This window comes from Miscanthus floridulus, unplaced genomic scaffold, assembly GCF_019320115.1.
Source record: "Miscanthus floridulus cultivar M001 unplaced genomic scaffold, ASM1932011v1 fs_848_4_5, whole genome shotgun sequence".
NCBI lineage: Eukaryota > Viridiplantae > Streptophyta > Magnoliopsida > Poales > Poaceae > Miscanthus > Miscanthus floridulus.
Window position 1 is genome coordinate 68,645 of NW_027097348.1, and position 22,800 is coordinate 91,444.

Below are 22,800 nucleotides of genomic sequence, written 5' to 3' on the forward strand. Positions count from 1 at the left end.
AGCTTGAAAAGGCTCCTCCTCTCTCATTGAGCAGTCAAGAAGGAGGAAGCCAAGAAGAGCAGTATAGTACATGTGATGTGGGACTAACATCTGATCTTATTGATGAATCTTTTCATGAACCCATTATTGTTGCTCCTACTAACACTTCTTATAGCACAACCATTACCACTCCACCTATGAATGATACATCACTAATGGTGGAAAATGAAACCCTCAAGAAGGAGGTGAATGAGCTCACTCGTGCCTTAGGCAATGCCTATGGTGGAGATGCCCGCTTGCTAAAGTGCTTGGGTAGCCAAAGGTTTTCTCTCAACAAAGAGGGATTAGGCTATACCCCCAAGAAAGGCAAGGCGGCCTTTGTCACTCCCAAAGCTAGCTTTGTGAAGGGCAATGGTCGATTTTGCAATAGATGCAAGCAAGTTGGACATATAGAGCAAAATTGCAAGACTAACAAGAACAAGCTACCTAATGTATCCTCAATCAAATTTGATTCTTGTTACATGCTTTATAAGGGTGCCAATAGTGTGAAGGCTAAGTTCATTGGTACACCCAATTGTGGGCCCAAAGAAGAAGGCCATTTCAGTACCAAAGACCTTAGTGACTAACCTACAAGGATCCAAGCAAGTTTGGGTACCTAAAAGGAATTGATCTTCTTTTGTAGGTAAATTATAAAGCCGGAGGAAGGCATTGGGTGCTTGATAGTGGGTGCACACAACACATAACCGGTGATTCAAGAATGTTCAATTCAATCAATGAAAGCAAGAGCAATGGGATTGATAGTATCACATTTGGTGACAATGGCAAAGGCAAGGTCAAAGGGCTTGGTAAGATTGTAATATCCAATGACTTGAGCATTTCCAATGTGCTACTAGTAGAGAGCTTGAACTTCAACTTATTGTCGGTAGCTCAATTGTGTGATATTGGTTTCAAGTGGCATATTTGGTGTGGATGATGTAGAGATCATAAGTGTAGATGAGTCTAACTTGATATTCAAAGGATTTAGATATGAGAATCTATACTTAGTTGATTTCAATGCTAGAGAAGCTCAATTGTCAACATGTTGATCACTAAGTCTAGCATGGGTTGGTTATGGCATAGAAGGCTTGGTCATGTTGGAATGAAATAATTGAACAAATTGATTAAGCATGACTTAGTTAGAGGCTTGAAAGATGTCACATTTGAGAAGGATAAGCTATGTAGTGCATGTCAATCCGGACAGCAAGTTGGTAATACACATCCTAAGAAGAGCATGATGAGCACATCTAAGGCATTTGAGTTGATGCACATGGACTTGTTTGGACCAACCACATACACTAGCATTGGTGAAAACAAATATGGATTTGTGATTGTGGATGATTTCACTAGATACACATGGGTGTTCTTTCTTGTTAACAAGAGTGATGTGTTTGCAATATTTAAATTATTTGTCAAAGGCATTCACAATGAGTTTGAAACCACAATCAAGAAAGTTAGAAGTGACAATAGTAGTGAATTCAAGAACACTAGAGTTGATGAGTTGTGTGATGAATTTGGAATTAGACATTAATTATTGGCCAAGTATACTCCTCAATCAAATGGGCTAGTTGAAAGAAAGAATAGAACCTTGATTGATATGGCAAGATCAATGTTGAGTGAGTACAATGTGAGTTATTCATTTTGGGCCAAAGTAATCAATACGGCTTGCTATTATAGCAACCGACTCTATTGTCACCCCATGATGGAGAAGACACCTTATGAGCTTTTGAATGGAAGAAATCCAAACATAGCATACTTTCAGGTTTTTGGTTGTAAATGCTATATATTGAAGAAAGGCACTAGATTGAGCAAGTTTGAAAAGAAATGTGATGAAGGTTTCTTGCTTGGTTACTCCACTACTAGCAAGGCTTATAGAGTTTGGAATTTGGCTAGTGGTACTCTTGAGGAGGTTCATGATGTGGAGTTTGATGAAACAAATGGTTCCCAAGAGAAAGATGAGAATCTAGATGATGTAAAAGGCACTCAATTGGTCAATGCAATGAAGAACATGGGCATTGATGAGTTAAGGCATAGAGAGGTGATTGATGTTGAAGATGACAAGAATCAAGTACTCTCTAACTCAAATGTGCAAGCTAGTGGTTCTCATGATCAAGTCCAAGCAAGCACTAGTAATGGCAATGTGCAAGATCAACAAATGGCTAGTTCATCATCTCAACCAAGTGATCAATCAAATGCTAGCAATCAAGTGCAAGTGCTTCAACCAACCAATGTTGCAAGAGATCATCCATTGGACACTATCATTGGTGATATTATAAGAGGTGTGCAAACAAGATCAAGATTGGCTTCATTTTGTGAGCATTTCTCATTTGTGTCATCTATTGAACCTAAGAAGATAAATGAAGCTTTAAGGGATGTTGATTGGATCAATGCTATGCATGAAGAGCTAAACAACTTCACAAGAAACCATGTATGGGATTTAGTTGAGAGGCCTAAGGATCATAATGTGATTGGAACTAAGTGGGTCTTTCGGAACAAGCAAGATCAAGATGGGATAGTAATAAGGAACAAAGCAAGATTAGTAGCTCAAGGTTACACTCAAGTTGAAGGTCTTGACTTTGGAGAAACATATGCCTTGGTTGCAAGATTGGAAGCAATTAGGATCTTGCTAGCTTATGCTTGTGCCCACAACATCAAGTTGTACCAAATGGATGTGAAGAGTGCATTTCTAAATGGGTACATCAATGAACTTGTGTATGTCGAGCAACCTCCCGGTTTTGAAGATGAAAAGAAAACCAACCATGTTTACAAGTTGAGAAAGGTTTTGTATGGATTGAAACAAGCACCTAGAGCATGGTATGAGAGATTGAGGGATTTCCTACTCTCTAAGGGATTCAAGATGGGAAAAGTTGACACCACTCTCTTCACCAAGAAGCTTGGAAATGACTTGTTTATAATACAAATCTATGTTGATGATATCATCTTTGGATCAACAAATCAAGAATTTTGTGAGGAGTTTGGCAAGATGATGGCAAGTGAGTTTGAGATGTCTATGATTAGAGAGCTTAGTTACTTCCTTGGTCTTCAAATCAAGCAAATGAAGAATGGCACATTTGTGAGTCAAGGCAAGTATATCAAGGACATGCTCAAGAAGTTTGAAATGGATGAGAGTAAAGCTATTAGTACACCAATGGGGACAAGTGGAAGCTTAGATAGTGATGCTAGTGGCAACATGGTGGATCAAAAGATGTATCGGTCTATGATTGGAAGCCTACTTTATGTGACCGCATCAAGACCGGATGTGATGTTTAGTGTATGCATGTGTGCTAGATTTCAAGCCTCACCAAGAGAAAGTCATTTGAAGGCAACTAAGAGAATATTGAGATACTTGAAGCATACACAACATGTTGGATTATGGTATCCCAAAGGAGCAAGATTTGAGTTGATTGGATATTCGGATTCCGATTATGCAGGATGCAAAGTTGAGAGAAAGAGCACATTGGGCACATGTCAACTATTGGGAAGATCACTTATGTCTTGGTCATCAAAGAAGCAAAATAGTGTAGCACTTTCAACCACCGAAGCAGAGTACATTTCGGCCGGTAGTTGTTGTGCTCAATTATTTTGGATGAAGGCTACTTTGAGTGACTTTGGAATCAAGTTCAAGCAAGTGCCATTGCTATGTGACAATGAAAGTGCCGTAAAGCTCACCAACAACCCAGTTCAACACTCAAGAACAAAGCATATAGATGTCTGTCATCACTTCATAAGAGATCACCAACAAAAAGGGGACATTTGCATAGAGAGTGTGGCACTGAAGATCAACTTACCGACATATTCACCAAGCCACTTGATGAGAAGAGGTTTTGCAAGCTAAGGAATGAATTGAACATACTTGATTTCTCCAATATATGTTGATGCACCTCCACTATATGACATGCCTCTCCTTCAAGCAAAGCAAGGTAAAGTTGATTGACATGTCATTCATTCATTGCTAAGGACTTGTTTAGTGTATCTAGTCATTCCTATTATGTCCTAGGCTCATTCATGAAAATCAAATGAATTTGATGCTTGTATGGTACCACTATTGCTTGTATGTTTGAAATGATCTAGTGGTAGCATATGACGTGTTTATGGGCTTGTAAACCTAGTGTTTGATTTAGAAAATGAGCTATAAGTGTTTAACTCAACATGGTACAAGATAACCCTTATTTGGAGGTGTGAAGAAGCTTGTCCTTGGATCAAACCGAGTTAAATATCTTTTGCAAGTAATCTAGATTGAACCAAATTGGGAAAATGATCCTCATTTCACATGGTTTCACCCCAACCTATCTATAATTTGAGCTCACCTTTTGTGCTAATTGTTGACAAAGGGGAAGAGAAACAAAGATATGAGTGATAGGGAGTGATAGGGGAGAGATGTGACAAAGGAAGGGGATCCATTAAAATTTTGAGCACACAAGTAGGGGGAGCAAGCTCATAAACTTGTATGATGCATTTGAATGAACATTTCATATATTTGATTGCATGTTACAAGTTCTTAATTTCAATATCCATGCTTGTGTGGTGTATGCTAGTTATAGGTTTGAATGATGAAATGAAAAACTAGCATGCATAGGCTAAGTAACTAGACTCATGCTCACATTATAAAAACTAGACCCCTGCTTTTAATGTTGATCTCATGGGGTATTCTAGTTTTTGTGTATGTTTAGTTACTAATGGTGCTAAGGATGGTATATTGGTGCACTCCGATTGGTATCACGCTTCAAAGGTCCATTTCTTATACCTTAGCATCATTTGGTAGAAATTGACTCCTATATTTCCTATCTAAGCATATGTGCAAGCTACAATCCAAACTCTTAGCACATATGTAGGGGGAGCAATTACTACCATTTGGAGTTCATGAAACTTGTCCATATTCTTTTACACATGGTAGATATGCTTGGGCAAGCAACATGAATTCAATTAAATCTCAATTCATATCTTTGTGAAAGGGTTGTCATCAATTACCAAAAAGGGGGAGATTGAAAGCTCTAGTTTGGTTTTGGTTAATTGATGAAACCTTAAGTGCTAACCTAGTTTATAAAAGTGATTATGAGATAGGTAGCACTACTCCAAGTGATGAAGCAATGGCGAAGATCATGACAATGGTGATGGCATGGTGATGATCAAATGCTTAAACTTGGAAAAGAAGAAAGAGAAAAACAAAAGGCTCAAGGCAAAGGTAAAATTGTAGGAGCTATTTTGTTTCGGTGATCAAGACACTTAGCGAGTGTGATCACATTTAGGATAGATAGCTATACTATTAAGAGGAGTGAAACTCGTATCGAAATGTGGTTATCAAAGTGCCACTAGATGCACTAATTCATTGCATATGCATTTAGGATCTAGTGGAGTACTAACACCCTTGAAAATGTTTATGAAAATATGCTAACACATGTGCACAAGGTGATACACCTAGTGGTTAGCACACTTGAGCAAGGGTGAAGAAGATAGAGGAGAAATGAACTCAGTCTCACTGTCTTCACTATGACCGGACGCTGGTCTTGGGTGGATCGGCACGTCCGGTCAGGCGTAGCAGTAAAGACGCCAGTGTCGGTCTATTGACCAGACGCTGGGTCTAAATTGACCGAACGCTGGAGGTCTAGGTCCGGTTGAACTGATGGGTCAGCACAGTGTCTAGGGTTTTGCACCGAACACTAAGGTGTGTTCGGTCGAGGTGGACCGGACACGTCCGGTCGAAGAAAACCTGGTTTGAAACCTTACTGTAAACGACCGGACGCTGGGGGTCCAGCGTCCGGTCACTTGTACCAGAGAGTCCGGTCGCTACTTAGCCGTTGCGATCGGGGTGGTTCCTGTTGAATGGACAATGACATGTGGCTTACATCGGTTGATTAGACGCTGGGTCGAGAGTCCGATCAGTCTGACCGGAGCATCCGATCAGCCCGCGTTATGCCTAGTGAAGGGGTATAACGGCTCTATTGCTTGGGGGCTTCTATTTAAGCCCCATGGTCAGTTGAAGCTCATAACTCTTGCACATTTTCATTGACATAGCAACCTTGTGAGGTTAGCCAAAGCCCTCCCACTCATCTCCATCATTGATCCATCATCATTGTGAGATTGGGAGAGAATCCAAGTGCATTGCTTGAGTGATTGCATCTAGAGGCACTTGGTATTCGTGTTGCGCTGTGGATTTCGCTTGTTTCTCTTGGTGGTTGCCACCACCTAGACGGTTGGAGCAGTGGTGGAGGATTGGCACGAGTGGGTGATTGTTTGTGGCCATCTCCGGTGATTGTAAGGGGAGTTGTACCTTCCCCGGCGGAGCGCCGAAAGGTAACTCTAGTAAATTGCTCATATTATTGAGTTACCTCACTTGTGGGTCGGTTCTTGCGGTGTCCTATCGTGTGGACGAGGTTTGTGAAACACCTCTTAGCCGCTGAACCACCAAGTGTTGGTCAACACAACGGGGACTAGCGTGTTGGCAAGCACGTGAACCTCGGGAGAAAAATCGGTTGTCTCTTGCCATTTGATATTCTCCCGGTGATTGGTTTTATATTCATCTTGTGATTGGTTCATCCCCTACACGGTGGTATAATCATCCTACTCACTTATTTACATTCTTGCAAACTAGTTGATACAAGCTCTTTAGTGTAATTAGAATTGAGAGCTTGCTTTATTATTTATATTCATCTAGTTGAGCTCTTTAGAGTAGCAAGTTTGTGTGCCTAAGTAATCATTGCAACTAGAATTGTTGGATAGGTGGCTTGCAACCCTTGTAGAGCTAGAGCAAGTTTGCATTACGCTATTTGTCATACTAATTAAATTGCTCTAGTTGATTTGTAGATTTTTAAATAGGCTATTCACCCCCCCTCTAGCCATATTAGGACCTTTCAGTAGCAAAAAAGGCTTCTAGAACTCAGTGCATGGAATGAGGTCAAACTTCTACTCCATGGTACGAAGCCAATCATCAGCTTCAAGTGGTTCGTCAGCCTTGGTAAATACTGGTGGTCGTGTATCCGTGAAGTCAACATATGTAGCTTCTTGCCTTTGATAATTACGACCACGGTTCCCTTGCATCATATTTTGATTGCTTTGAGCTAACTCCCGAAGCTACCGAGCATTATCTACTGTCACATTGACCAGTGCCGCGATAGCATCAGCCAAATTTGGTGGAACTGGTGGGGGATCAGGAATACCATCCTCGTCTTGTGAAGAACCAGGAATAGTCGAACCCTAAGTACGACACATCTGTTCATGACAAACCAAATTTTTACACACAAACATTTATTGAACTATTAAAAGAGCTTACTACAAACACATTACATTGGGTTCACTTATTTATACACAAGTTCGCACTTAAGCAAGACTACCCAACTAGACTAGAACTCACTATTTTACAACTCTACTCTTCTCCTCGATCACCTCAAACCTCATGATCGGTATCCATTCTAGAAACATTTCCGCCTTCATTATCACTTTCATTGACCATCACTATTTCTTCTGGGTCTTCTTCTTCTTCCTCTTCCGGTTCATCATCATCTGCTATGATGACACCTGGGTCCATTGCATCTGCCTGAGGCTCATGATTTGGATCCAAGAGATTGTTCAGCCTATGAACTTCTTCATGCAGATTGGTATAATATTCTTCTAAGTCTTCTACATAGAACTCTAACTCATGAGCTCGGGCTCTAGCTACATCTTCTCTATGCCAAGCCTCATTTCTTCCTTCCACCATACAAACTAACATACGCTCGTAGTTCTTATGAGCGGTGGTGAGACACCTCAATTGATCCTGTAACTTGCCCACATGGATGGCATCTAAGGCCCTATCTCTAGTAGCCTGTGCTAATTCTACTGAAAGCCTCTATATCTCAGCTTGGGGATCAGGCCTAAAGCTGCTACTGCTAGCACCGTCACTCCTAGGGGCAAGCTGGTGACGAGGAACTCCTTTGGGTCCAACGAACTTACGGGGTGTTACCTTGGTACGATCCATACTATAGAAAGCAAGATTTCAAAATAGTAAGACGATCTGATAAAAGTCTAAAGAGCAGCAAGGATGGATTACACTACTCAACCCAGACTAAGAGGGCAAGTAAGTAACAAGTGGATTAATTATGATGCATGAATCGTCCGTACGAAACTTAAACATCAAAGCTCCTATGGTACATAAACAATAGTTCTTGTTATATAGGGCATAATAAGATTACTACTCCACCATACAAAGCCTTTTTAATCAAATAAGGAATGGCGAGAATGAATTAAGATAAGTCAGAAGCAATTTGGACCAAATTAACATGTTAAATTTATTTGTCCCAAATCGTTTTGAAGTTTTGTAAAACAATACTACAAAAACCTTGTAATGGTGGCTCTGATATCATTATGTGGCAGAACCTCCTAAATTATAGGGCCCACATGCACCTGTCACTGTCCAATGACTTCTGACGACTATGCATATGTTCCTGGTAACTTAAGAAGACTGTCGGGTGTCCTCGGAGAACCCCGAATCATCCATGATTTTTTTTCCGAGTAGGATCCATTACAGAGTCATTGCAGTATTACAACAGTTTATTCATTAATTTACATCAGAGTGAAATAGCGGAAGTCTTACAATAACTTAGTTATAAAGCAGTTGTTTCAAACCTTACAAACTAAGTACGATTATTATTACAAACCATAGTAGTGGAGTAGCTTTAGTAACATAAAACATAACACCCAATTAAAATACCCTGCCCAAGGGCCACACATTTACTTGTCATCATCAATTTGAACAACCGTCATGCAGCATGGTCCAAGGCAGACCTGCTCATGAGGCTCACCTACAACAAGGGTTAAAGAACCCTGAGTACAAAAGTACTCAACAAGACTTAACCGAAGTAACAATAGATAAGACTCAGGAATGCAGGCTCGGGGATTCAAGGTAAGGCTTTAGCATTAAACAAGGTTCTTTTGTATAAAAGCTCTCTAACAAGATTCTTTCTTTCAACAATTAACCCTTATCAAAATCATATATGAAACTACCATGATCCGCATTGAGATCATGAACTTCATATCAAACCCTTTCTCAAATCTTCCTCAAGTTTCATTTATTAACTACGATGATGAACAGTGAGTTGAGTCTCCATAACCGAGGAGCAACGACGATTCAAACCGATTATAACCCAGCTGGGGATTCCCAACCACATGACATATGTAGGTCCCTGACCTACATATACCAACCTACCCTCAGGTCCTCTAAAACAAGAACGGGTCCGTGCCACCCGAGAGCACAGTACTCCACCAATCTAGCCCATTGCCACGTGGGTACACGCTACTCCCGCCATCTCTCCACTCCCAGTGCGCGAGTAGCCATTCTCGTAATAGAATAGCCAAGTGAAGGCTTACCAGAGTATGTGGCTAGTACTACAAAGTCTCACCTCATGCAATTCAACAACAGACGGTTCTTAATCGACACAGGCGGAAAGAACCCGCTCACAAGACCTCCATGTCTTGTGGCTCTCATACACCGAGTTCGCCCGGTCTAGATTTATTGCTCCACATGATTATATCTCATGATAACATAAATAACCAATCGTATCCAAAAATCCATTTATATCTCGCAGGTGACAGGTAATCACCCGACTTCTATCGGTCTAAGCATGGCTAAGCATAATTAGGCATTCTCGAATTGAAGCTGGTAACAAGGTTGATATGGAAAAACAAGGTTGGTAATGCACCAATTAGGTTTCCACTCAACTCCTAATCACTTAATGCAGTATTTAAAAACAAAAGCGATATAAATTTGTAAAACAAAAGGTAGGTTTAAATGCATCCGGGGCTTGCCTTGATTGTCGGAATAGTCAGGTTCCAGAGATGTTCCACAGATATCAAACCCGACCTCAATAGGTGGATTAACTTCCTGAACAACTTGGTTGACTACCACGTTCTCACTTTCGTTCACTACACATAGTAACAATGCCATGTTTAAAATGATGCGAGATATAAAACATGATGCTTGACGATGGATGCAAAAGTTAATAACTTGAATATAACTTTCCTTCGCGGTACAGTTGCAAACCTACGACTAACTAAACCTTTTCATAAACTCAAACACTTACTTTAATTGCTAAGGATCATTATATGCTAATGACCCAAGGTCATCACTCAATCCCAAATTCAAACAAAACCTAAATCATTAGGGTTTACTATTTGTTTTTATTAATTAATAACTAATTAATAATTATGAAATAAATCAACTTTCTCCAAATGAGCTCAAAATTTTTATGAAGACTCATCACATTATAACTAAGTGGCAAAATAATTTTCATAATTTTTGGATAATTATTTAAGCCTAGAAAAATCATGGAAACCTATTTATTAATTAATTTGAGCATTTTTTATCACATTCAAAATATACTGAAAAGCAACATTTAATATTTTTCCTAAATATTTTACATCTCAAAGAGGTCACACAAAAATTTTCATAATTTTTGGAGCTCTATTTAATTCTACACAAAATAAACAAATCATAGCACTATTTAACCAATTCTGCAAAATAGAAAAATCCATTTTTACTTCAACAGTCACTGACAGGGTGACCCCACTGTCAGCCCGCGCTGACCACGGTGGCGAGCCCTCTGACCGGTGGTTTCTCGTCGACGGTGAGGTCTTCGGCCACGACCGAGGTACCGGCGTGATCACCACGGCAAGGCGCACCTATTGGTGGCACTAAATGCACCAATCACTACTCAAACCGAGCTCGACGCTGGCCATGGCGGACACGGCGGTGCGGCTGCGCTACACCAGCAAAGTGAGGCCGGTAGCAGTTAAACAAAATGCTTGGGAAGACTCAGCAGCTCACCCCAAACACGCTCGAGCTGATGGCTGAACCGAAGGAGCAACAGAAAGGCTTGTCGTCGATCACCGCAGACACGGCGGTGCAAGCTGTCATCGACGGCGGCGTTCCGGTGGCTGCAGTGGATGAAAAGGTCATCCAACAAGACACAGAGCATCACGGCAACACGGTGAAGCTGGAGCTATGCGTAGCAAGGGCAGAGACGCACCGTAGAGTGGTGGCCACTGTGAAGCGAACTCGACGGCGATACTGCCGGCCACGAGGAAGAAAGGCGATGCGTAGCGTTTGTCGGCGAAATCAAGCGTCTAGGACAGGTTGGCTTGGTTCGCAAGGAGTAGGCGGAGTTGTGGTATGCTTTGCTGAGACCGGGAGGGCGCTACGGCGACGGCACGAGCTCGACGGAGCTGAGCGGCGACGACGGGAAAAACAGAGGAGAGGAAACGGAGGAGAACGGCGACGACGTAGGCTTTATATCGCGGCCAGGAAGCACGGAGAAGCCACGCAGCAGCCTTCCCATGCCAGCGCGAAGCCGGAGGTGGCCATGGGCGCGCCTGGAAGACGTCGGAAGCTCACCGACGGTGAGGTTTCGGAATGCTGCACTGTTCACTATATTTACCGAATTGCCACTCGATCCATTTTTCAAATTACTCTCAAATTTGTATGGTAACTCAAAAATAAAAGTTGCTCCAAATTCAAAGTTCTACAACTTTGCTTTAACAACCATACTCAAATTATGTCTACATTTTAAAATGCAAGTTTAAAATCAAAAGGGGACACTTTAAGAATTTATCCCTTTTCAAATTACTTAAAAAATTATATAACAACTTTGAAAACTCCAAAAACCAACTTTGTACAAAATGACAAGCTCTACACTTTCTCTTTTAGGCTCAACCCCAAAATATACTTAGATTTTGAATTAGATTTTCCAGGGTAGAATTAAACGCTGGAAATTAGGGTTTTCGGAATTCCAATTCAATACAAAGGTTTTGAAATTGATTCATCCACACAAGTCAACACATATCATCATAAAAATAAACTTGTTTTAGTGAATGCATATCAAAATTTTCACTAACACAAAAATAATGTGCAATGCATATGATGACATGGCATATTTTAGGGTTTAAAACACCAGAGGTGTTACAGTGTTAGATAGGTTTATTAGGCCTTTCGGTTAGCATCTTGTAATCATGTCATTGGGCCTAATTGCTACAAGCCCATGCACGCATAGAGGCGACGTATGCTCGGCCAGGTTCGCTTGCTCTCGATGGCAAGTCCTATATGTATTAGGATTGATCAGTGAATCTAATTATTGCGTGATTATTGATCCGCTTTCACGGATATTCAATATATAATATCGTACTCAAATTCGAAAACTTAAATAATATATTTACGATGTTGATATCCAATCATAAAATATCTCCCTTATCTCCACCAATGCGGAGCCACCTCCTGCGCCGTTGCGCGACCTGCAGCCGATCGGTGGAAATACTCAAGCCGACTGAAAACCACGGTGAAAACGCGCGCGTGCCGCATCACCCACGCACCCACCCGCGCCGTCCTTCCCGTCCCATCACGGCCGTTCAGCCTCCGCGCCCCCGAGTCCCAACGCCCAACGTCCCACGGGCCACGGCCCACGGCCCACGGTCCCTCACGCGCGCTTGGCTCGCACGTGCCACTGCCCCCAGCCCGTACCCGTATAACCCCCGCCGCCGCCGCCGCCGCCACCACCCTTTCCCTCTCGCTCTGTGTTTCCTCTCGCCAGCTTTGCGGGAAAAGAGACACCAGAGACAAACCCCCGCCTCCTCTCCGCCTTTCTCCCGAGTCCCGACCTGCCCATTTCGCCCCCCGCCCCACTTCCTCCTAAAACCCTAACCCCTCGACCTCCCAAGATGGCGTCGCCGCCGCCGCCTCCCGTCGCAGCCGCTGCCCCAGCCGCCGCGGCGTCCGGATCGCCGCCGCCGGCGCAAGTGGTAAGCTCACCGTGCCCCCGATCCGCCCGCCCCCGGGGCCGGGCTCGCCCGCTGGATCCGCGCTGACTCGATTCGTGCGCCGTGCTCCGTGGCGGCCCTCCTCTTGTTCTGCGCAGGTGGGCAACGCCTTTGTGCATCAGTACTACAACATCCTGCACCAGTCGCCGGAGCTCGTCTACCGCTTCTACCAGGAGGCCAGCCGCCTCGGGCGCCCCGCCGGCACCGGCGCCGACGGCCTGGACACGGTCACCACCATGGGCGTAAGTTCCTCGCCCACGCCGCCTCTCTTACTCTCCCGCAGCCCAGATCTGGCGCCCCCAGGCCTAATTCTCACCGCAATGGAGGGGGGGTTTTGGTGTGCCTCTGATTTGTGTGCGCGCGCGCGCGTCTGGTTGTGCAGGCGATTAACGAGAAGATCGTGTCCATGGGCATCGACCGGGCGGAGATCAAGGCGGTGGACGCGCAGGAATCGCTCTGTGGCGGCGTCACCGTGCTCGTCATGGGCCACCTTACGGGGAGGAACGGCGTCAGCCGCGAGTTCGTGCAGTCCTTCTTCCTTGCGCCGCAGGAGAAGGGCTACTTCGTTCTCAACGACATACTGCGCTACGTTGGGGAGGGGGGAGGGGACGAGGGGGCCGAGCAGCCGCCGCCGCAGCAGCTGGCACCGGAGATTGCTGCGGATGTGGACACCGCCACCCCTGCTCCTATCCTGGCCAACGGCACTGTCGGAGGGGACACAGTGACCGTTCCTCGGGGTGTGTAGCACTATAACATCTTTGAAACTGTTTTGTTGCTGTGATCTTAATCATGTGTTTGAACCACTTTTCTTTCTCTGTCTGTTTGTAGATGCTTCGCCTCAGCCCGAGTGCCAGGTGGCTGAGCCTGCACTTAATCCAAAGGAGGAAGTTCTGAACGGGGAGGATGTTTGTAACCTGCCAAATGATGTGGAGAATCCTGTTGTTGAGGAAACACCGGTTCCTGAGGTCATAAATGAAGTGCCGAATAATGTAGCAGTCGCTCCACCAATTTCATCTCCCCCTGTACCACTGGAGGAGGCACCAAAGAAGTCATATGCTTCAATTGTAGGTTTTCAAAAGCCATTCATTTTCTTGTATCATGCTCAACATCACGGAATAAAATCAGTACCTTAATTTGTGCATGCATTTCTGACAATCTTATATCTGGTCGTACAAGGCAAAAAAGTTTTTTTCAATTTTTTTTGGGATTTCTTATTATATTTTGTATCATTATAGTGAATTTGGGTTAGCAATAGAGATGATTTTGCCATATTCCCAACATTGTCTGTAACCGGAAGCTTAAATGTTGTGAAACTTCAGTTCTTAGTGTCAATGCTGCACTAAGTGATCTGTTGAACAATTCCCAACATTGCTGCATTAAGTAACTTTTTGGTTGGGAACATGAATGAAAATTTGGTTATTTTCATGTTGATTCTTGTGGCTGTATTGTTTTACTTGTAATGGAGTTGTTGCCTTCTGGTGAAGAAATTCTGAGGCTTTGTTGTTGTTGTTGTTGTTGGTTGTTACCTGTATAGCATCTTATGAGTCTATTTTTCATGCCATTTATGTTTTTCTGTTGTTACCATTATTATGACATTTTGTTATATGCTCCAGGTAAAAGTCATGAAAGAATATCGACCACCAGCACCTGCAGTTCCATCCAGACCTGCACCCCCGAAAACAGAGAAGCAAGCCTCTCCTGCCCCCGCTCCGGTTGCCGATGCTCCAGCTTTCACCCCTAATCCTCAGAGCAGCAGCTTTCAAGATCCAGAAGGTATTATCCAAACCCAAATTTGGAGATAAAACTTTGATTTCAGTTGGCGCCATCTCACATGCTTTACAATCATCTTCAAAGTTGATGCACATGCCATATATGTGCGAGGTCTGCCATTAAATGCCACACCACAACAATTAGAGGAAGAATTCAAGAGATTTGGCGCCATTAAACATGAAGGCATCCAAGTTAGAAGCAACAAGGTACTTGCTTTTCTTCTCATTTTTGTTCTCAAAAAAATTAAGAGCCTTCAGTGAGTCTAACTCTCTAATTTGTCTTTGTGTTTCTGTTGAGTAAACACAGATCCAAGGGTTTTGTTATGGCTTTGTAGAATTTGAGGATGCCAGTGCAGTTCAAACTGCAATAGAGGTATTAACCTTACATTTTTCTCAGGTTGCTTTATGATATGAGGTATAGGTAGTTAATCTAATTTTATGCACGCCCTGTTCTCATGTCAGTTTCTTTTCAATGACTGTTGGGCCATTCCATAACCATAAGGTTTGTGTAACTAGTGAGTTTAGTTTACTTGGAGTAAACAATTTTGTATCACTCAAGTGGTGTTCCAGTAGATAAGCTAGGTGGTATATTGGTATATTGTGGGTTTAGTTTCTGTAAGTCATTAATCAATCTTTGGCAGAAAACACAAAAGAGCACAGTTTTTCTTTGAGCTACTTAACTTTTATACTTACAGGCATTTATCATACTTCTGCTAATCGATTGTGCACTGTGTTGGATGATGGCACTTATTTCTGAATTATAGTTTCTGTGGCAAGTTCTTGTTATAGTAGTATCACAGGGGATTAGATTGGCATGCTTCGTTTGGGTTGGATCACATCAAGCGCCCTCAAAGAACATTGTGTATCAAACTATAGAGCGATCCAGACCCACTATTGTTTTGTTTATTCTCTTGGTCATAGCCTTAGCCCATGGCTTTTTACTGATGACCCTTGTCTGCTGTTTTGGCATGAAGATGCTGTTGGAACGCCACCAGTGAACTAATTTGTTTTCGCTTTCTTGTTACCCTCCAGTGCTTTGTCTAGTTAACAACTGATAGATTCTTAAATTTGAAATCAGCTATATTTTTTTCCCTGTCTGGATATCTTTCTCGTCTTGCACAGAGCATCACACCCTCACCCATCCACAAACCTCGATTACCCACTACGTTTTGATTGTTTTCTTGATTCCTTCTGCTCAGTTGTGTGGTTTTGGGTCTGGTCATCTGTTATGGTACTATGGTGTTCTAGGGGGTTGTGTAACTTCTTTTTGAACATGAATGCAATAGTTATGTTTTTCTAATGGAGTATCTTATACAACTGCTCCAACAAGTGCTGCCTACTTGAATGATAGGCCTATGGGCCTATTATAATTGATATTTCTTTATCTGATAATAATTCTTGATTGCAGGCTTCTCCTGTTACTATTGGTGGACGGCAATGTTATGTTGAAGAGAAAAGAACTACTGGTTCTCGTGGCAAGTCCATAAAATCCTTTGCCATTATTTTCTACCTAAAATAATAGTTACTAGTTGTGCAATGCCAGTTTGTTTATTTTGGGAAAGGATATGTATTTGTTTCTGACAATAGTGGTAAACAAAAGCATGGCTGTGACAGGTTGCATTTTAGGATGCAGGTGAAGACTGTAAAGTGTTACTTTTAGTTCATGGTAGTACCTAGAAAATCATCAGACAAAATGATTATAGAGTATTAACTTATTATTTTGGTTGTCTATGGAAAAGTGTCATTTCTGAAGCACAAATGACCTGGAAAATAACAAGATAAGTTCAGGCGTAAAATCATGCATGTGCATTTTTCTTGGTCATGATAGACAGCTTGCCTTTCACCTTTTTTTTTGTTGTCTTTATCATTTAAACTGATGGTCATCATTTTCTGGCTTCAGGTGGTAGCAGGGGAGGAAGGTTTCCACCGGGTAGAGGTGGCAACTTCCGAGGTGAAGGCATTAGAGGCCGTGGTACATACAATGGAGGCCGAGGGTACGGAAGGGGCGAGTTCAGTTATCGATCTGATTATGGAGGCCGAGGTGGTGGCAGGGGTGGCTCATCACGTGGAGGTGACGTCGGCTACCAGCGGGTCGACCACTCTGGTACAGCCAGTGGTCGTGGTGCCCGGGCACCATCTGCCGCCACTGCTGTCGCAAAGTGAGTTCTTGGTAGCTATGAGTCGGTAATAGTTGAGTTTTATAGCCACCATCATGGTTGACCAAAAGAGTGGTGGGTATGGGGGATTCAAGTTTATGTGAGGATAATCAACAAAAGTCAGGTCATAAATTGATGCTTCCTTGTTTTGTGGCAAGGCAAAGCAGTGGTGATATCGGTTACTAATTGTAGAATATACGTCTGTTGAGATGTCCTAGTATGACTGGCTTCGGCGAGCAGCTGATTTGTGTTTTCCCTTTGTTACTTATTGCCAAATTATAGAGGTTGATTTGAGGTGCCAGCAATTTATAGTATTTTATTTTATTGGCTGTCGTGGAATAAGTTATGGTATGAGTGAGATATTTTTCTTGTTTCTGGAATATGCCAATGCCCTGGGAAATGTCTGTTCCTTTTATGCCACCTCTTGTCAGCAGCTACATTCCGTGCCATATTCCTAGGTGGAAAGGCTTGGAAAACAGTTGGAATATTGGAATCTTGTACAGTCGGAATGTCTTCCGTTTGGCTGAGCTCTATTTGCTTGTAAAATTGAGTTTTTTAATTGAAATTTTGTATTAAATTTCAAAACTTAAATAGGAAATACCCCTAATCTGTGCTTTGAAACTGTTTTGGGGCGAACAAAACTTTCTTGTGAAATACGTCCAGCCCAACATGCCTTGTGTTTGCGCCCTTCTCTTACTAGGGTGCAAATATGTATCGCTCTGTAAGCATCTACTATTTTGGATTGTGCAATGCTTTTCTTGATTTTGAGCTCCTTTGTTCTAATTTTTCAAGCCCTTGTTTGATGTATTTTTATCAAGAGAATAGCTCCATGCCTGCATGTAAGTGTATATCTATACCTGCAACGTTTTCCTTGGCCACTACTAGATTAGGATAGTTCTTAAGTTTCTCATCAATGTAGTATAACTATAACACATCAGGTGGCCACTAGACTAGGACAGTTCTTAAGTTTCTAAATATGTGTCATCGATGCAATATAACTACAACACATCAGATGTGTTAATTTGAGTTAGTGTAAGCACTAAGCAGTGAGAAATTTCCTATAGAGAGTAAACCGGCAACTATGTTGACAGTCGAGTCACAAGAAACAAACGAGATAGATTTGTACTGTTAGGATTTCTACACAGTTGCCAGCATTCACATAAAAAACGCTACTTGGTAGACTAGCATGTAACTTTGTCATTGATTGTCTATAGAAAGAAAAATATAAATTCTCTTATGAGCTGTCTTTTCAGTTGTACTAGTTTCTGTGAGATTGTTGTCTGAAAATTGCTAAAAATTCAAGCAGAAATATAGCAACTCCCAAACATGTAATTACAATGCGACTTTGCTGATCAATCATGCAAATCCATAAACCCCTAAACTGTACAAGAAGCTAAGTTCATAGTTGAAAACAAAAGAAAAACAAGCCTATAAACTGGTTCACCCCACGAATAATTTGTACGACGACCAAACTTAGACACTAGCAGCCTGTTCGGGAGGCCGTAAATGATCGTGGATTATTTACTGTTGGCTGGTTTGGTGTGAGAGAAAAACACTGTTCCCGGCTAGAAATTTACGATCGTTTACGAGCAAGCGAACATGCTGTAGTACTCCGAATCTGAGCATACTAAGTATATTCTCCCTGCAAGTCTAAGTCGGTAATAGAGGCATCCCAGATCAGCCTCCCATCTCGACAATGATCTTTCCGGTGACATGGCCCTCGATGCTCTTCTCCCACGCCTTGCTCACCTCGCTCAGTGGGAACGTTGAGTCAATCAGCGTCTTGAGGTTGCCGTCCTTCAGCAGCCCGACCAGGAACTCTAGGTCCGCCTTGTTGGGTGACACGAGCAGCGGCACCAGCAGCTTCTTGGCGAAGGTCACCTTGTGCAGCGCCGATTTGAGGATGGCAGTGAAGTTTGGGGTAAGGTCTATCACCCTCCCTGTGGTGGCTAGCACAGGCTCGAACGTCGACCAGCTGATCCCGACAGTGCAGTGGACGACACCATCGTACTTCTTACCTGAGGGGCTCTGCAGGCTGGCACCCTCTGGCGTCCTGTAGTCAAGCACCTCATCTGCGCCCAGGCTCTTCACCAGCTCTACGTTACGCGCGCCACAGGTAGCAGTGATGTGGAGACCAGCCAGTTTCGCGAGCTGCACGGCGTAGAGACCGACACCACCTGATGCTGCGGTGATCAGAACGTTTAAGGGCTGGCCAGTACCGTCAAACTTGGCACCGATGGTCCTAAGCGCCTGGAGCGCAGTACCAGCAGCAATGGGCAGCCCTGCGCCTTCAGCAGCAGATACCTCGGGAGGCCTCTTGACGGTCAGATTTTCTGATGCCACAGCATACTCCGCAAGTCCACCTCCATTCTGGTAAAACAGAGGACATTGTTGTTAACATCAAGTCAGAACATCCCTTCCAATAAATGATCAGCGCATTGAACACAACATATGGAGGTCGACTGATGCACTACAAATAATTCTAGCAATCCAACATACAGCTTTGAACTACAAAAGATCACCAAGGTTCCGCATGTCGCAGAGTTGATGCCTTCATACTCAAAATAACATAAAGTTGTTCACAAAAAAGAAGTCAAGAACATGTGCTTACAAATGAGTTCAGCATAGCAACAACTTGATCTCCGGCTTGGAATCCATTGATTCCTGGACCAACATCAGCCACAACTCCTGCCACATCAGTCACTGCAGAAGATGTTGGAATTAGCAGAAACAACCTTAGAGAAGTTGGACAGAGCATTGCATGACAGTCATTGCCCGGTTATCTCTTGTGTGATGCAAATTTCTATGTTCAGGATACTGCATATGCACAAATAAGGTGAAACATAAACTGACTTATTTGTTTCTAGGATACAAGCATAACAATGTGCAAATGACCCAATATTCCTAAAATACATGTCATCATTAACTGTTATCAGAAGATGATAGACAGTATCAAAAGAAGAAGATGATAGACAAGATTAAGGACATAAATAGTATGGCACAGGCCAAGTTAAACGCATAAACATCAGTATGATAACAAGCACATATCGTTTTGTAAAGGAAAGTGGCGTAACACATAAATGAAATATAAATGGCCAACTATTGATCGTAGTCAGAATCAACTACTATTGAATGAGTAATAAGCATGATTACCTGGGATAAAAGGCAATTTACGAGGCAGGAAAGGCCGCAACATCCCCTTCTGTATCTTCCAGTCCACTGGATTGATGCTTGCTGCTTCCAGCTTCAATAGAAGCTCGTTCTTTTTGGCTGACGGGACTGGAACTTCCACATGCTGCATTAGAGGCATTTGAAAATCAGTGGGCTGGTTTTTTTTTTTTTTTGCCTCACAAAGGAAAGATTCTCAAAACACAAGGAATATTTTGTCGACCAATATTTTCAACCAAAAAACAATATGAAAAATCTAAAATCTTGCAACAGAAAGTACTAGAGCAAAGGACCAGATCCCCCAGATCAAATTAGTTTTCCTGTATGTGTAAAAAGCATTCATCAGTCAGAGCGTCACCCAAATTCAGAACCAGTCAACACTCAGCCATCCAATTGACACCACCCAGTACCCGTAGATTAATTTCATTCCTCTGACCTGATGACCACTTGTGGAGTTGTGGGCAAGATAATCTGCAGTAGACACCAAGTGGAAATCTGCAGTGCTCTTTTTGCCAAGAAAGACTATATATAGAAAGTTCGAACTATCTGTAGCGTGCGCGCGGTTCGGCTGATAAGCCGGCTAAAGTTGATTCGTTGTGAGATAAAATACTGTACGTTGGCTGACACGTAGGTTCGTAGTGGAATCTGGTCAAGTGACTGGAATTTCCAACCAGGGGAACAGGGAGAAGACAAGTGCCACAAGTCCACAACAAGGGGAACAGAGAGAACAACTAGGCAACAGCAAACCGGTACTTCTATCTAGACCTAAAACAACCAATCGCTTGCACTAAGTCAGTCATACACTAATTAGATATAAACCGATTGTTTCATGGACTGCTGAATCCACAATTGACTTGTCGTCCTTAGCGCTTGCTAACCAACAGTCCAATCTAGTCCATGCGTGGGCAATATGGCCCCCTCCCCCTTCCTTCAGTAGAGGAAGTAGCGGGAGGGGAAAAAAACTGGAACTGCTGTGCGGTTAGCCGGTTACTTTGAGTCCCGTGGCGCCCCCGCCACAGGCGTCGTACTGCACGGCCCGCATCGTCGCGGGGATGTTCGCCGTCTTCGTGGGGGCGGCGGCAGCGGCCATCGGAGCAGGCAAGAGAAGCGCCGGCGAGAGGGGAGGGGACAACTGGACAATGACTCGATTAGGGAGTCGGTTTGTTGGCTGGCTTGCTTCTTCTTCTCGGTGTTCACGCCTAACGCGTGGGTGTTCTTGGTGTTCACGCCTAACGCCTTCTCTGTTTCTGGGTTGGGCTCTGCCGCGTGGTGGCGAAAGGAATATATGGCCGCACCGAATCTGAGAGTCCGTGGTGGTGTTGGTGATTTGTTGTGGGGCGCGAAGCGACGGGACCGGACGGGTGTGTTGGTGACTTCTAGAAGGCCCGGCGGGAAAGGTATGCACACGGGACGGGGAGGATGACGCGGGCGGGCGCCGTCAGGGTTCGCGTGACCTGGGCCTTAGATTGAAGAAAATTTCAAACTGATGAATAGTAGCACTTTCGTCTTATTTGATAAATATTGTCCAATCGTGGACCAACTAAGTTCAAAAGATTCATCTCGTGATTTCCAACTAAACTGTGCAATTAATTATTTTTTACCTACATTTAATGCTCCATGCAAGTGGCTAAAAATTGATGTGATGGAGAGAGAGTGAAAACTTAGAATTTTGGGGTGATCTAAACAAGGCCCTGGTTTTGACGCGGTGCGTACGCAAGGGTGCGGGTGCCCGAGCGTGCCGCCAGGTTCCGGCGTGCGATGTGTACACGTCCAGGTTCAACGCATCGCCTGCCGCCAGGTTGCTTCGTTGGGCGGCAAACAAACGGATTAGTGGTTGTACGTTGTTTCGTTCACTCCTTGTCATGTCTTCGCCTTCAAATCAAAGTCCCAAACTCCAAACTTCAGGTTTTGCAAGCCCAGCAGTACGAACAGATGTTCACATACTCCCTTGTCCCGAAATAGATGTCATTTTCGTTTCCCGAGAAGTCGAACGCTTTTTATTTTAACCAAATATATATAAAAATATTAATATTTATAATACATAATTAGTACTGTTACGTAGATCATTAAATATACTTTCATAATAAACTTAATTTGAGATATAATTGTTGCACGCATTTTCTATAAGCATAATCAAAGTTGAGAATGACTTCTATTTTAGAACAGAGAGAGTATACTCGGTCCGTCCTCTTTTAACCGTCGTTCTCGCTTCCCAATATGTCAAACGTACTCAAATTTAACCTAATATATATATAGGAAATATTCATATTTATGATACATAATTATAGTATCGTTAGATAGATCGTTAAATTTATTTTCATAATAAACTTATTTGGAGATATAAATATCGTTAATATTTTTTATAAACCTAGTGGAATTTAAAAGAGTTTGACCAACAAGAATACCAAAGTGACACTTAAAAACGGACAGAGGGTATACACATATGCTTATCTGTATGAATGAACCCACAAATATACCTTTATGAACATATTCAAAAAACTGAGGAAGGGTAAAGAAGGAAGGAGACGAGAAAATAAAAGGGAGAGGAAGAGAGGAGATGAGATTGGTGTTATGTGTTTTAGAGAGGTATTATTGCTTGTATTCATTATACAAGAACAACTCTTTAATGTTGACCCACCTTTAGCTTCTATGGCATATAAGACACGTTTGGTTGGTAGATTGGCAGGCAGCTCTCTACTAGGCATTGCTCTTGGCCGACAAGCGATCGAAATTGATGATGTGAGACTGCTACCTGGTGGTACAATAAAATGCCCATAAGAACATGACCGATCACTGCATTAGGTATCGTCAAGCTAGTCAGGTTCAAATGCTACTATAGACAAAAGTTGGATGCAAGAGTGATTGCAAAAGCTATGACAGATAGAATGATGATAACACCATATTATTCTCTTATA

The 22,800-nt window shown here is 42.8% G+C and overlaps 2 protein-coding genes across 2 annotated transcripts; one reads left to right on the forward strand and one right to left on the reverse strand.

The window, feature by feature from the left end:
* Positions 1 to 12,519: 12,519 nt before the first annotated feature.
* LOC136533308 (nuclear transport factor 2-like) lies at positions 12,520 to 17,046 on the forward strand. The gene is made up of 9 exons (XM_066525872.1): positions 12,520 to 12,774; positions 12,891 to 13,034; positions 13,175 to 13,529; positions 13,621 to 13,856; positions 14,406 to 14,565; positions 14,647 to 14,768; positions 14,869 to 14,934; positions 15,970 to 16,036; positions 16,462 to 17,046. The coding sequence occupies exons 1-9, from the start codon at positions 12,694 to 12,696 to the stop codon at positions 16,722 to 16,724; spliced, it is 1,494 nt and encodes a 497-aa protein (XP_066381969.1). The 5' UTR covers positions 12,520 to 12,693; the 3' UTR covers positions 16,725 to 17,046.
* Positions 17,047 to 18,026: 980 nt separating this feature from the next.
* Positions 18,027 to 21,190, reverse strand: LOC136533309 (chloroplast envelope quinone oxidoreductase homolog). Its single transcript, XM_066525873.1, has 4 exons — positions 20,877 to 21,190; positions 19,871 to 20,012; positions 19,329 to 19,420; positions 18,027 to 19,087 (listed from the first exon to the last, which is right to left on the reverse strand). Exons 1-4 carry the CDS (start codon positions 20,973 to 20,975, stop codon positions 18,395 to 18,397), a joined length of 1,026 nt encoding a protein of 341 aa, XP_066381970.1. The 5' UTR covers positions 20,976 to 21,190; the 3' UTR covers positions 18,027 to 18,394.
* Between the last annotated feature and the right edge of the window lie 1,610 nt (positions 21,191 to 22,800).

Excerpts from the sequence above, each read along its gene's own strand:
- LOC136533309 (XM_066525873.1), bottom strand. The coding sequence starts at position 20,975 with ATGGCCGCTGCCGCCGCCCCCACGAAGACGGCGAACATCCCCGCGACG. Across the intron at positions 20,013-20,876 it reads GGGGCGCCACGGGACTCAAA|CATGTGGAAGTTCCAGTCCC; the intron begins GTAACCGGCTAA and ends CCTCTAATGCAG. Across the intron at positions 19,088-19,328 it reads TTGCTATGCTGAACTCATTT|AATGGAGGTGGACTTGCGGA; the intron begins GTAAGCACATGT and ends CTGTTTTACCAG.
- LOC136533308 (XM_066525872.1), top strand. The coding sequence starts at position 12,694 with ATGGCGTCGCCGCCGCCGCCTCCCGTCGCAGCCGCTGCCCCAGCCGCC. Across the intron at positions 14,566-14,646 it reads CAGCTTTCAAGATCCAGAAG|TTGATGCACATGCCATATAT; the intron begins GTATTATCCAAA and ends TCATCTTCAAAG. Across the intron at positions 16,037-16,461 it reads AAGAACTACTGGTTCTCGTG|GTGGTAGCAGGGGAGGAAGG; the intron begins GCAAGTCCATAA and ends TTCTGGCTTCAG.